General features: G+C 43.7%; 1 protein-coding gene across 1 annotated transcript in view; it reads left to right on the forward strand.

Moving 5' to 3' along the window:
* The window catches only part of LOC122553644 (mitochondrial import receptor subunit TOM20 homolog), a 30,017-nt gene that overhangs the window by 14,355 nt on the left and 390 nt on the right, over positions 1 to 15,272 (forward strand). The window contains exon 4 of the mRNA XM_043697769.2: positions 13,512 to 13,654. Within this exon, the coding sequence (XP_043553704.1) occupies positions 13,512 to 13,654 (143 nt within the window). The remainder of the gene's footprint in view (positions 1 to 13,511; positions 13,655 to 15,272) is intronic.

The raw sequence follows: 15,272 nt of genomic DNA on the forward strand, positions 1-15,272 counted from the left end.
CGAGGCTAGAACATTAACTCTGCTTTTTCTCTCCAAAAGCTGCTAGACCTGAGTTTTCATAGCAGTTTACAATGTCATAGAGATGTACATCACTGAAACAGAACCTTCAGTCCAACCTGTCCAGGCTGACCAGATATCCTAAATTAATCTAGTCCCATTTGCTAGCACTTGGCCCATATCCCTCTAGATGCTTCTTATTCATACACCCATCCAGATGCCTTTTAAATGTTGTATTTGTACTAGCCTCCACCACTTCCTCTGGCAGTTCATTTCATACACACACCACCGTTTGCATGAATAAATTGCCCATTCGGTCCCTTTTTAAATCTTGCCTGTCTCACCTTAAACCTATCCCCTCTAGTTCTGGGCTCCCCCAGTCCTGGGAAAAGACCTTGTCTATTTACCCCATCTATGCCCCTCATGATTATATAAACCTCTGAATGGTAACCCCTCAGCTTCCATTCTCTAGCGAAAGCAGCCCCAGCCTATTCAGCGTATCCCTCTAAACCTGCCAACATCTTTGTAAATCTTTTCTGAACCCTTTGAAGTTTCAAAACATCTTTCCTGTAGCAAGGAGACCAGAGTTGCAGACAGTATTCCAAAACTGGCTTAACAAATGCTCTGTACAGCTGCAACATGATCTCCCAACTCCTTTACTCAATGCTCTGACTAATAAAGGCAAGCATACCAAACGCCAACTTGACTATCCAGTCTACCTGCGACTCCACTTTCGAGGAGCTATGAACCTGCACTCCAAGGTCTCTTTTTCAGCAACACTCCTCAGGACCTTACCATTAAGTGTATAAGTCCTGCACTGATTTGCCTTTCCAAAATGCAGCACTTCACATTGATCTAAACTAACTATTTGCCAATTCTCAGCCCATTGGCCCATCTGATCAAGATCATGCTGTACTCTGAGGTAACCTTCACTGTCCACTACACCTCCAGTTGTGGTGTCATCTGTAAACTTATTAACTATACCTCTTATGTTCATATCCAAATCATTTATATAAATGATGAAAAGCAGCAGACCCAGCACCCGATCCTTGTGGCACACCACTGGTCACAGGCCTCAAGTCTGAAAAGCAACCCTCCACCACCATCTTCAGTCTCCTACCTTTGAACCAATTCTGTATCCAAATGGCTAGTTCTCCCTATATTCCATGTCATCTAACCTTGCTAATCAGTCTACCATGAGGAATCTTGTTGAACGCCTTACTGAAGTTATGTTTTTGAGCAAAATATTATGTTCAATTGGAAGATGTAGAATTCCTATTGGTTGAAGGTAAGAAACAAAAAGGGAAAGAAGACACTGGTAGGAGAATTCTGTCAGCCCCCTAACAGTAGCTATACTGTGGGATGTAGGATAAATCAGGAGATTAAGGGCCTGGAGCAGCAAGGTAATCATAGGTGATTTTAATCTTTGTCGATAGAGATAGTCTCATTGGCAGAGGAAGCCATGAGGAAGAATTCTTAAAGTGCAATTTGGACACTTTCCTCGAGCAATATCTTGCAGATCCAACCAAACAAGGGATCAAGCTATTTTGAATCTGGTGAGGAGTATGTCATTAGGCAGGTTTAATACATGATGTGTTGTGGGTAAATCACAAGTTAATTTTAATTTGGCTAGTTATTAAGAAATCTCTCAGACAATCAAATACAGAAACAATGATTTAAACTTTATTGCATGTAGCAATCAAAATAAGCCTCAAGCAAGTTAAGCCTCACAACCCACCTTGGATATTACCCAATTAGTGATGGAATCTGGCCAAGATTCATTAGACATCTCGTGTTGGATTCTTTATATATTTTTCTTTTTTTCAAATTTGTGATTTGACATTATTAATGACTTTATTGATTCTTTCATCCTCAACTTTGATTACTTTCCTGGAGACCTCGAGTCTGTAGCTTGACTTGTTATCAGGAATAGCTCCCCTCCCGCCCCCCTCTGTTCCATTTGGGTTAGTTATCTACTCAAAACAGTGTTTCCTGCAATCAACTGCTTAAATTTTTCTGCAGGGCAATCCTTGTTCTTAATTGGCAATAAAACATCCAGTTTATTAAGCAGGTGTCAAAATGGTTTTGTTTATACAATCTTGCCAAGACATGGCTAATTGCTTTCAGTCTCTTGTCTTCTCGCTTTTATCTTGAGAAACCATTTATTCCAGAAAGAGTTATTGCTGATTCTTTCAATCCATTAAGTTATGAAAGTTGTGAAATTTACATTGTCACAGATGCCAGAATAAAAGACCTCCAAGGAGACAGTAACCATAGCATGGTAGAGTTTAGCATTGTTTGGGAGGGAGGAGCTAATGTCAGAAACAGTTGTGCTGCGCTTAAGTTGTGCTGGCGAGAGTGGTTTGGAAATGGAGCTTATTAGCAAATATGGTTGAGGAATAATAGATGTTTAAGAAAATAGTTCATGATTCACAGCAAAGATACATTCAAGTGAGGAAGAAAAATTCTAGGAAAGAACCATAGTTTACTGGAGAAGTTAAGGATAGTATCAATTGATTTTAATTAAAGACCTTTTAAAATGTTTTACAAAACATCCATATACAAAAAAACCCACCAGAAAACAGAAAAGTAGGGGCAGTACAATAAAGTCATAATGTGATACTATTAGTAATGAGTGATCTATTATTCTACCAGAACAAACTTATCTACTTAACTTAAACTAAGCTGCAAACAAATTAAATAAATATTAAATTAAACTAAATTCAAGTAACTTAAATTATATCTCACTACTTTATTCTGTTTCACTCATCACACCTCCACTGAGGCTCCCATCCCTGGGAACACCATCTACAGTACCCATAATCTTTATCCCCCAGCCTCCCCTCTCCCAGGGCCTCATGGGCACCCATACTGATTCCCATGGCTGTAGCACGGCCCTAATTAATATCGCTGATAAGTCTGCGTCAATATAAATTAAAAAGGGCTGCCACGTCTTCTAAAAATGCTTCTTTTTGTGCTGCACCATATTTGTGAGAGAATGTTGGGGGAGATGCTCCATCACCAGCATATGCCACCCCATAAGACTTGGTGGTTTTTCCAACGTCCAATTCACTAGAATGTTCTTCCTTGCACAGTGGGTAAGAATATTTCACATTATCTTCCCATGTTCCCCCAAAGAGGGCAAATTTAGCAACTCCAAAACAAGAAATACTGGATCTGCATTAATTTCAATCCCCAGGATGTCCTTTAGCTCCCTTGCTATAGCACTCCAGTATCTCTGGATCTTACAGCATGACCAGTAGCAGTGTGAGAGAGTGCCCATACTAATTTTACATTTGGGACACCCTGATGACGTTTCTCTCTTAAACCTAGCTAACCTCTCTGGTGTCACATGAGCCCTGTGTAAGATCTTCAATAGCACAGCCTGTGCTCTGTTACATACTGAAATTTTCCTTACATTTCTCCACAAATCCTCCCATACTTCCGATGAAATATAATGTCCTAGCTCCTGATCCCATGTCCGACACCGTCCTTCCACGTCCTTCAAGGCACGACCTTTCAGTAAATGATACAAGATACTGACTGAAAGATCACCTATACACTGGAGTACTCTTTTGTTTTCCACATCTGACTTGCAACACTGAGCCAGGAATGTGATCTTCCTCTGTATATAATTGTTTATCTGAAAGTACTGGAGAAGGTCCCTGTTAGACAGTTCATATTTCTGGTTGAACTGACTAAATGACATCAAGACCTCCCACTTGCACAAATCTCCCAGGCATGAGATTCCCTTATTCTCCCATAACTTAAAGCCAGAGTCCATTGCCCCAGGTTTAAATCCTTGTGCTCCCACCAATTGGGTAAACGACGAGGTCTTTGACCAATTGCCCTCGTCTTGCCTCATTATCATCCAGGCTTTCACCGTGTTTTAAAAAATTCTCAAGGTCAAGGACCAGGCTCGCAGGAAAGTAGTCTGACACAGAACAAACAGCCAAGAGGCGAGTCTGCTAGAATATAGTTTTATTCCCCGCAGTGTCCCCACCACCAGTCTCGTACTTACAACGGGTCTGGCTTATACTCACTCTACATGTTACCAAAACTGGGAGCCGTCAGTTCTCGTAGAGCGGTTGCCAACAACCCACGCTCGGCGGTTAAACGTAACCCCGGAGCAGACTCTACCGAACTGGAGACTTCTCCAGCTGATATACCCTTTTCCAGATATAAACATTCATGTGAACAGCAGAGCAAGGCTAAAAAACACATTCCATTCTGGTTACATACAGATAAGAAGATTCACACGGGAAGGTGTATAACAAGATTCACACGGGACTAAGCGACACCTTCCATTTTCGGTTAGATTCACACATGTATTGGGACACAATTTTAACCCTTTCACCACATTCCACTGCTTGGCCCAATACATGTGTTGCATAATGATTCACACATGTATTGGGACATAATTTTACACCACATTCCACTGCTTGACCCAATACATGTGTTACATTATGCCCATATGTATTCTTTCTAACAAGCGCCTACGTACACGCCAAATATACAAGCAAGTCAGGACATTACAGCATGTTAAAATCACCAGGACCGCTACCAGGATCGACAAGGGTGGGAACAGGAATGTCCCCGCAGTGGAGGACATACCACTCAATATGTCCCACCAATGATGAGCTGACTCCACGTCCACTACACGGGCAGCATGTACTACCTCCTGTCCATGTATAAAGGTAGACACCGTAACCTTGGTGACATTGGTTTGATGCTTTCGTAATATCTGCTTAAGCTCCTCGGATCGGTCCAATGCCCGCTTAAACCGATCCAGGGAAATGTTCCAGGGATTCCTCAGCACTTTCCACTGCACCTTGGTAAAGTGGCGAGCACTGCTATAAGTGGTCAACAAATAGGTGTGATTCTGCCAGTGCCACTGATAGACATTTGAGAGGCATCCCGAGAACGGTGCTGAGGGAAGCATAGGATGTGGATTATTGGTAGCCACACAGAGCGTGTGTGGCCCAATCTGCCACATCATGTCCCTTGGAGTCTCAACAGTCCATTCGCACAGGGCCGTTCCCTTAGTCAAGCAAGGGTCCCGATACCTGTCCATCAGTAGGCAAGTTTTCCCCTGATCAGTCTGTTCACAAGCGGACAGATCATAGGTAATATTGGTATCTGGGCTAAACCACTGTCCCCTTGTCTTCAGAAAATAATATCCAGAAGATGTAATCACTGGTAATACATAATATCGACAGACCGTAACAGTGTGGGTTACATTCATGGTAACAAAGTATCCGTTACACATAGTTGCGTTACACCATGTTCGCTCTGGATGGGTTATCATCCACAATTTCTCAGATACATTCCATAGTCCCCTCCACGCCTGTACATTGGGGGATGTTACCACACGCAAAAAGCGTTCTTTCTGTATTTGAGCATGCAACATTTGAATATGACAGGCAGTCCAATTTAACTGAGCCGTAATGTTCTCAAACAGTTCCTGAGTGGCACCCCAGACATCCAGTTCCCATTGCAGAGATCGTATCATTATTTCAGCTGTCTCTCCTTGAGTCATCATTACGGATGGCATCCACCTTCCAATAGTATGTAGTCCTTGTGAGGTGGCCTGTCCCGTGTTAGATAATTTAGTACGGGTTACCTCAGAGTCAATGGCATTCGAGATACCCATAACAGTTCCTGCGCCTCCCAGCAGGGTGTCGTACCACGCTCGTCGCCGCCTCTTGGTATGACACTCGGGTATGAGGGGCAACTGTACCCGCCAATGAACATCAGTGTGCAGTACCGCCCGGGCCATCTGTTGACAAGTTGACATAATAGGGGCCAACTGTGTTCGATGCGACCGCACGCCGCCCGTGGCACCCCTCTTCGGTGCTGGCCCGCCCCGCGTGGGGTTTAATAACGCCTCAGACGGGGCGTTCGTCGAGGGCAGTACCATTATTAACCACATGAATCGATGACGATTCCGAATATCGGTGGCATTGCGCAGCCACAGATCTTCCCCCCGAGCTGTGACGCTCCAATGAGTCCCCGTTGTCCCGCATGTCTGGGTGCGTCGGTCCCACAAACACGTCTTGACTTGGGCATTGTACCTATCTTTAGGGGCAATTGTACTGTTCTTCCTTCAATCAGATTACCTCCCAGCCCAACCAGCGTGACTGGGGTTCCTTTAAACTTATGGGGCGTCCCATAGATTAAGGTGGCCTCCGCCCCTGTGTCCACTAGAGCCATAACGGTTTGGACGGATTTGCGCCAATAGATAGTCAATGATACATGAGGTCGAATGTCGTCTGCTGACCATTGGCTCGTTCGTGGGCAAACCCTTGGGGCTTGGCCCGATTCCTATTGTTCCTCCCATTCATCTTCCCCAGACAGCACTGGGTAAAGACGTTTGCCTCGCCCTTCTTTGTTCTTGCCTTTCTTACTAGGTTTCCGGCCACGCCTATCCACTTTATAACACTCTCGGAGGGGAGGCCGTACCTCCTCCTCCTCCTCGTCCTCCGAGGATTCCCACCGCTGGGAAGTGGAAGTTCTACCCCTTCGAGGCTCATTAACAACCGGACCCCGTGTCTGACATTTTTGTGTTAGTAATTCCACTAGGTCTTCCATAGTGGGTCGGGACTCCGTCTCTACCCGGGACACCTTCAGTCCCTTTCGTCTGCATAAGTCTTTTAATTCCGGTGTAGGTAGGCCATCAATCTCCGATGCTGGGACCTGCGCCCGTATCAAAGCTTGCCACAAAGCACGCCGTGAGGGGCCTTGGTTACTTCCTTGATTAGGGTTTACTTTTCCCCCTGCTCGAGCCTCAGGGCGACGCCCCTCCGTGCCCCCCTGAGAAGCACGGGTTGTGGGTCCCCAATCCCCCAAACCACCCATCTCCCTCATCATACTACGGGCATCTCCTAGGGTTTCTCCCCGTCCACTCAACATTATGGTTAATAACAGTGGTTTATAATGGGGGGGGGCAGTCTTCACTAGATGGTCTCTAGTCTGTCTACTAACATTTGTGTTATCTACCTCGTCCAGCACTCCCAGCAACAGGGCATCCCGCACACACAAACTGGTTAGCCTCTGAACCCCTTCCTTAATCGTTGTCCAAGTTCCTTCCAAGGGGGGCCAATCGGACGGGAAGGGATACTGTTCGGCCACTGCCCTGGCATACATCCCAAATAGGGTCCCCATACTGCGATCTATTACCATATCCTTGGCTTGGTTGCGGTACCCCAGGTCTATGGCAGCATCCTTTGCTAATCCACCAAACTTGGGAGCATCCTGATAGTCTACCTGCACTTGTTGCCCCCCTTCCTCGAGGAGCCGAATTAGCCATAGCTCTAACGGCTCCCCAGGATTACGTCGGGTTTTCTGGGTGATAAACAGCACCTCATCGGTAGTGAAGTCTTCCGTTAATTCAGAGAATTCTGCGGGAGGCTGAGCCCGCGGTAATTCATGCATAATTGCCTCCCCTTGTTCATTCCGTATAGGGTTTCCTTTCTCATCTAACATTACCTCCCGTTGCACTGGGAGACGTCTCTGAACCTGCTTTCTCCTAACCACTGGTTTAGCTTGGAGTACGGGTGGGTCCTCTTCGTACTGATCATCTAAATCTCCCCAAATGTTCCCATCCCAATGATCGATATCCCACCGATCCCCGTTATTTAACTGGGCTACAAACGCCCGTACTTGTACCGGGTCCGGGGTTCGAGGGACCTTCCTTTTCTCTTTCCGTTTCTTAGCAGACAAATACATAATAGTTCGTCCTGCTAGTTCAGTTAATGCTGTCAATTCAGCTTTTAACTTCATAATTTCCTGCCTCAACATAGAGGCATCTCCCGAACTGAGTCCCTGCTCATGTTTCAGGAGGGCTAATTCTGCTTCAGCTTTTTGGCGCTTGTCTGACTGTTGTCTACAAGCCGCCGCACAGGCCCACATCCTCCGCTGTACCCCAGGCAATGGGTTCTTCGGCAGGACTGGGATCCTCTCAAGGGTGGACAGCAGCGACCCTGGGGTTCCTACGCCCTCGGCCTCCCAGTCCTCCGGTCGCCCCCCCACCATTTCTCAAACAAACTGCCACGCCATGCCACGGCCCATGCCATCCCGGGACGGTCAGGACCTCCACAGTTTGTTCCTCTGGTTTCTTAGCCTTTTTCCAAAACATTGTTCTGTATCAAAATCTTTCCTCAATTGCGATTGATCCTGCCGGCTACGCCAAAATGTTTTAAAAAATTCTCAAGGTCAAGGACCAGGCTCGCAGGAAAGTAGTCTGACACAGAACAAACAGCCAAGAGGCGAGTCTGCTAGAATATAGTTTTATTCCCCGCAGTGTCCCCACCACCAGTCTCGTACTTACAACGGGTCTGGCTTATACTCACTCTACATGTTACCAAAACTGGGAGCCGTCAGTTCTCGTAGAGCGGTTGTCAACAACCCACGCTCGGCGGTTAAACGTAACCCCGGAGCAGACTCTACCGAACTGGAGACTTCTCCAGCTGATATACCCTTTTCCAGATATAAACATTCATGTGAACAGCAGAGCAAGGCTAAAAAACACATTCCATTCTGGTTACATACAGATAAGAAGATTCACACGGGAAGGTGTATAACAAGATTCACACGGGACTAAGCGACACCTTCCATTTTCGGTTAGATTCACACATGTATTGGGACACAATTTTAACCCTTTCACCACACACCGTATTTAAAATAATTGGATTCTTAGACTACTCGGTCACGGGTTTCATCTTATCCATAAATAATAAATTAACTAGAGGACATCTTGACTGCAAGGCTTCAACGTCAAGCCAAATTGACTCCGAATTCCCCTGTACCCAGTCACCAACATATGCTAACGGGGCGCTTATTTGATATTTCAAATTCCCGAAGATCCGCCCCTCCCTCATCATGAAAAGCTGCAATTTAGTGAATTTAATTAGAGGACGCCTGTGTACCAAATAAAGGACCCTAGCTGACCACTGAGCCTCCATAACACTCGTCTGGGTAGCAACAATGGGACCATTTTCATGGGGTACAATAGGCGAGGAAGAACATTAATTTTATCAGGGCTGTTCGGTCCAACCATGATAACGGTAACCCCTCCCACCCGCTGCAAATCCTGTTTTATCCTCTGCAATAGTTGTACATAGTTAGCTTTATACAGCTGGTGGAAGGAAGGAGTAATAAAATTCCCAAATACAAAAAACCTTTTGACGACCATCTAAATGGGAACTGCACTCCATCCTTCAGATTAGGCACCACCACTAATCCTCCCACTGGCAAGGCTTCCGATTTTGTAAAATCAATCTTGTAGCCTGAGATACTGCCAAATAAATTAAATGTTTGAATCGCTCGAGGAACAGGCTCCTCTGGATTGGCCAAGAACAAAATGACATCATCAGCATATAGGGTGATCTTATGCTCCCCATTCCCACCCTTGGCGTCACTATTTCAGGATCCCTTCTGATAGCCTCAGCTAATGGCTCAATTGCCAAGGTGAATAACATGGTGAGAGAGGACACCCCTGTCGACTACCAGTATTAAGGTTATCTGACTGAGCATCATTTGTAATGACTGCTGCCTTAGGATCATTATACAGTACTGCCACCCATCTGGCAAAGGATCCCCCTAGACCAAAGGGCTCTAGGACCCCAAACAAATACAGCCATTTTATCCAATCAAATACCTTTTCTGTGTCTAGGGAGACCACTAAACCTGGGATTAATCTTTGCTGGCATACCTGGACTATGTTCAGTATCTTCCTGATATTGTTGGAGGAGCTACAGCCCTGAACAAAACCAGTCTGATCTTTTATAATATGGGGAAGGACCTTTTCCAACCTCAGAGCGAGCATCTTGGATAGAATTTTAAATTCTATATTCAACAGTGAAATTGGTCTTTGTGAAGCACACTCTTTGGGGTCTTTCCCCTTCTTTAAAATGAGGGAGATACTAGCCTCCCTAAGAGAAGGTGGCAGACAATCCTGTGCATATGAATAGCTATACATCCCCAGAAGTGGCTCCACTAACACGCTTATGAATCCCTTATAGAATTCCCTCTAATTTTCTTAATGGCTGTGCCAGCCTCCAAGGCCCGTGTGCGACAGTAATTTCAAGAACTAGATGTCAGTGCCATGATTGGTATGCAGACACCGATGGCCGTGTGTAGAACATCGGAATAGCTAAAGATGTAGGATATCGGTACCACAGTGGTTTTACAAAGGGAGTTTGTGTTTTGACCCAGCAGTGAAGGAACAGCAATATAATTACAAATCAGAATGGTGTATGGCTTGTAGGGAAACTTCCCAAGCCTTTGTGACATTTGAGAAGATTTGTAGCTCAGGTTGTGGTTCACTTCTAAGTTTGCTCGCTGAGCTGGAAGTTCTTGAACCTCTGCAGTGTTCCATCGCTGATGCACAGTGACAGCAGTGTGTACTGCCTACACAATGGAATACAGCAATTTGTCTGACTCCCTATATAGCACTTTCAAAATGTGCAACCTTTACCACCTCGTATGACAAAGCAGCAGATCAGGTTGTAAGTTTGCTTGCTGGGCTGGAAGGTTTGTTTTCAGACGTTTCATCACCATGCTAGGTAACATCATCAGTGAGCCTCCAGGGAAGCGCTGGTGTTCTGTCCCACTTTCTATTTGTGTCTTGGTCTGTTAAGGTGTGTGTTATCATTTCTGGTTCTTTTTCTCATAGGTTGGTAAAAGTGGTCCAAATCGATGTTTATTGATGGAGTTCCGGTTTGAATGCCAGGCCTTTAAGGAATTTTTGTGCGCGTCTTGGTTTAGCCTGCCCCCTTGATGGATGTGTTGTCCCAGTCAAAGTGGTGTCCTTCTTTTTATGTAAGGATAATGGTGAGAATGGGTCATGTTTTTCGGTGGTTAGTTGGTGTGTACCCTGGTGGCTAGTTTTCTACCTGTCGAAAAGGTATTGGCTGTTAGGTCTTTTACTAACCTGTACTTCGATGCTATCAATGTTTGTAGTTTCGACATGAACGAAATCTGTTGCAAATGGAAAACTTGAGGCTTGCTATGGAAATCCACTGTCTGGTTTGTTGAACTATGTAGACAGAGAACAAGGTTTCATCACTTTTTTTTTTGGTGTATGTATTGAATTAAAAGCCAGGAGCTGCCAGAGGCTGCAAGCTCTTGCTCCTGCAATCCTTACTGGAACTGTTGATTTGCATCAGGTGGCACAGTGATTAGCACTGCTGCCTCACAGAGCCAGAGACCGGGTTCAATTCCCGCCTCAGGCGACTGACTGTGTGGAGTTTGCACGTTCTCCCCGTGTCTGCGTGGGTTTCCTCCGGGTGCTCCGGTTTCCTCCCACAGTCCAAAGATGTGCAGGTCAGGTGAATTGGCCATGCTAAATTGCCCGCAGTGTTAGGAAAGGGGTAAATGTAGGGGTATGGGTGGGTTGCGCTTCAGCGGGGCGGTGTGGACTTGTTGGGCCGAAGGGCCTGTTTCCACACTGTAAGTAATCTAATCTAATCTAATCTGAATCAGCAGTGAAGGTTTGTGTGGTTCAATACTAACCAAACTAGAGTTGATGTACAAACATGGAATGTGAGTTTTTAGAGGATGCAAGTGTGGTGAAACGGTTAAAAATTATGTCCCAATACATGTGTGAATCTAACCGGAATGGAGGTGTTGCTTAGTCCCGTGTGAATCTTATTACACACCTCCCCGTGTGAATCTTCTTATCTGTATGTAACCAGAATGGAATGTGTTTTTTAGCCTTGCTCTGCTGTTCACATGAATGTTTATATCTGGAAAAGAGTATATCAGCTGGAAAAGTCTCCAGTTCGGTGAGTCTGCTCCGGGGTTACGTTTAACCGCCGAGCGTGGGTTGTTGGCAACCGCTCTACGAGAACTGACGGCTCCCAGTTCCGGTAACATGTAGAGTGAGTATAAGCCAGACCTGTTGGTTGTGGCGACGCTGCGGGGAATAAAATGCCCATATTCTAGCAGACTCGCCTCTTGGTCGTTTGTTCTGTGTCAGACTACTCTCCTACGAACCTGACCTTGAGAATTTTTTAAAACATTTGGCGTAGTCGAGCAGGGTCAATCGCAATTGAGGAGAGATTTTGATACAGAACAATGTTTTGGAAAAAGACTAAGAAACCAGAAGAACAAACTGTGGAGGTCCCGACCGTCCCGGGATGGCATGGATGTGGGCATGTACGTGGCAGTTTGTTTGAGAGAGGATCCCAGTCCTGCCGAAGAACCCCTTGCCTGGGGTACAGCGGAGGATGTGGGCATGTCCAAAAAGCTGAAGCGGAGTTAACAGAATTGAATGGGATTGAACTGAACTGAACTGAGTGGAACTGAAGTGAATCAAATTGAACGGAACAAAATGGAACTGAGCTAAATTGAATTGAAATGGACGGAACTGAATTGAACACAATTGAATTGAACTGAACAGACCTGAACTGAGCTGAATTGAACTACACTGAATTGACTGAACTGAAATTAACTGAAACGAATTGAACTGAATTAAGCATAATGTAACACATGTATTGGGCCAAGCAGTGGAATGTGGTGTAAAATTATGTCCCAATACATGTGTGAATCATAATGTAACACATGTATTGGGCCAAGCAGTGGAATGTGGTGAAACGGTTAAAAATTATGTCCCAATACATGTGTGAATCTAACCGGAATGGAGGTGTTGCTTAGTCCCGTGTGAATCTTATTACACACCTCCCCGTGTGAATCTTCTTATCTGTATGTAACCAGAATGGAATGTGTTTTTTAGCCTTGCTCTGCTGTTCACATGAATGTTTATATCTGGAAAAGAGTATATCAGCTGGAAAAGTCTCCAGTTCGGTGAGTCTGCTCCGGGGTTACGTTTAACCGCCGAGCGTGGGTTGTTGGCAACCGCTCTACGAGAACTGACGGCTCCCAGTTCCGGTAACATGTAGAGTGAGTATAAGCCAGACCCGTTGGTTGTGGCGACGCTGCGGGGAATAAAATGCCCATATTCTAGCAGACTCGCCTCTTGGTCGTTTGTTCTGTGTCAGACTACTCTCCTACGAACCTGACCTTGAGAATTTTTTAAAACAGCAAGTAAGTGTCTTCAGGATCAGAATGATTGAAAGATGGGGAAAGAGTAATTATTATGTGCTAACTCAATGAATGAACAAAATATGTCCTAAATTGAAATATTTTTAATATTAACATGAATTCTCTGCACATGAGCGGTACCTGAGAAGATGCATTTATTGCTCATTTCTAGTTACCCTATGATGGTGATGTTTGAGCCTTCCTGAAACATCTATCCTGCTAGTGGTAGTTTTTATTTTTTTCCATTTTGGATGAAATTAATAAGTAGATGTGGGGACTTCACTCATGTATAGGCCAGGGAGCGGTGCCAAATATTAAACTGGTTGAAATCCAGCTTTTTTAAAGCTGCTTTTTCTGGACCCAGCCCATAAAGTACCTGAATTATTAAATTAATTTTAATTTACTGAAGTGATTGTTGAACTCTCAACCTGTTAGCAATCTATAACTTCAACACTACTCTTGATTTTCAGGTGACTATGAGAAAGGAGTTGATCATTTAAGTAATGCTGTATCGGTCTGTGGTCAGCCACAACAGCTATTACAAGTTCTTCAGCAGACACTACCACACCCAGTGTTTCAAATGCTCATCCAAAGATTACCTGCTGTAAGACAGGTATGCACATATTCATTTTTGTATGCATTTCAAACTATTCACTCTTTTGATTCAATATGTTGCACATATAGTCAGCTGAAAATAAAGAAAATGTTCTGTTTATAGAAACTACAGTGTCCTAAGGTAGATGACCTACAGATTAGCTAAGAATCTCCAAAAATGGATTTGTTTTTGTATTTCAAATCCCATTAACTTCAAATTGGTCACCAAGGAATACTAAAAAGCTAGGACTTAAGACAGATTTTTAGCATATTGGGAATGGGCAAGAAAGTGGAATTGAAACCCTATATGTGCTATGATAGCATTAAATGTTGGAGCAGGCTTGTTTTGGACTGTATGTAGTCAAATCCATCAATCATGTGTTTCCAAGACCTGTTTTGCCTAGATAACAGGAAGAAAATTGAACTCAAATGTTTGCCCAACAGACAGTCTGGGGCTATAATGCAAACTGCTAAGGTGTTATATCTAACCTACCAATGGGCCTCCAAATAAACAAAGAAGAGATTATGCAAAGTACGAAATGAGGGAGGGCGCACACAGGAGGGGATGAGGGAAGGGCAACCTCATGCAGGAGTGGGTGCAATAGAAAGAGAAACAGAGATAGTGAGCACATGATGAAGACAGGGCCCGAGATGGTGGATGTGATGGAGGGAGGGACAGTGATGGAGAGCACAAAAGGCCTGAGAAATTTTTTTTATCTAGCCACCTATGTATCTAGGTTTAATAATTCTATCTAGGCTAATTTACATGAAGACTTTGACACCAAGAAAAAAAATCTAAATTGGCTTCAGTTTGCAAAGTTTTCTGTTCAGTAGTTATTTGGAATTACACTGATTCCCATATTACCTTTTTGGGAAATTGAGGGACAAACAATCAGTTTAAATCATAAGCAAAACTCTGAATCCATGTGTTTAGAAAACTAGAGAAGCTTGCTTATATTATTTTGGGATATGCAAGGACGTCTTTATTCCTTTGGAAACTTCTTTTTGCAATACCTAAGGATTGTACCAAATCTACTTGAAAATATTACTCATGAGGTACAATAGAATAAGAGTTAGCCCGTCTTAACTGGTGTTACAGTCAGTGTTTTTTTTAAAAAGGAACTCTAAGACAAAGGCAACCTGAATTCCAATGGAAAATGAGTCACAAACATGAACAATCATGCCTAATATTTTGCCAAATTTTCCATTTTAGGTAATATATTGAAAACTCTACCTTATTACGAACTCAATTACAAATAAAACTATTTAGGATTTCTCTGCACCTGTTTGCTTTAGTGTGTGCAAGGGTAACCTTGATTCATAGAATACCTATGAAACAAGATTATCTTTATACACACTAAAGCAAATAGACACAGAATCTTAAAGTTTTATTAGTAATTAGGTTTTTAATAATATCATCAAGTTTTCAATTTATTTACTAAAATGGAAAATTTGGCAAAATGTTTGGCAAGTTTGAAGTGAATTTTCTTATTGTTGTCTTGTTGTGAAAGGATTATATTTGGAAACAAAGGTATGCGAAAACAAACAACTTGAAATTTTTCAAACGTAACAGGAAAGCTTAAACATTTTATCAGGAGTATGAAGTGAAATTACTACATCAAACACTTTTTCAAAAT

This window comes from Chiloscyllium plagiosum, unplaced genomic scaffold (assembly GCF_037043375.1).
Source record: "Chiloscyllium plagiosum isolate Xiang-an unplaced genomic scaffold, Cpla_swu_hap1 HiC_scaffold_8, whole genome shotgun sequence".
NCBI classification, from domain to species: domain Eukaryota; kingdom Metazoa; phylum Chordata; class Chondrichthyes; order Orectolobiformes; family Hemiscylliidae; genus Chiloscyllium; species Chiloscyllium plagiosum.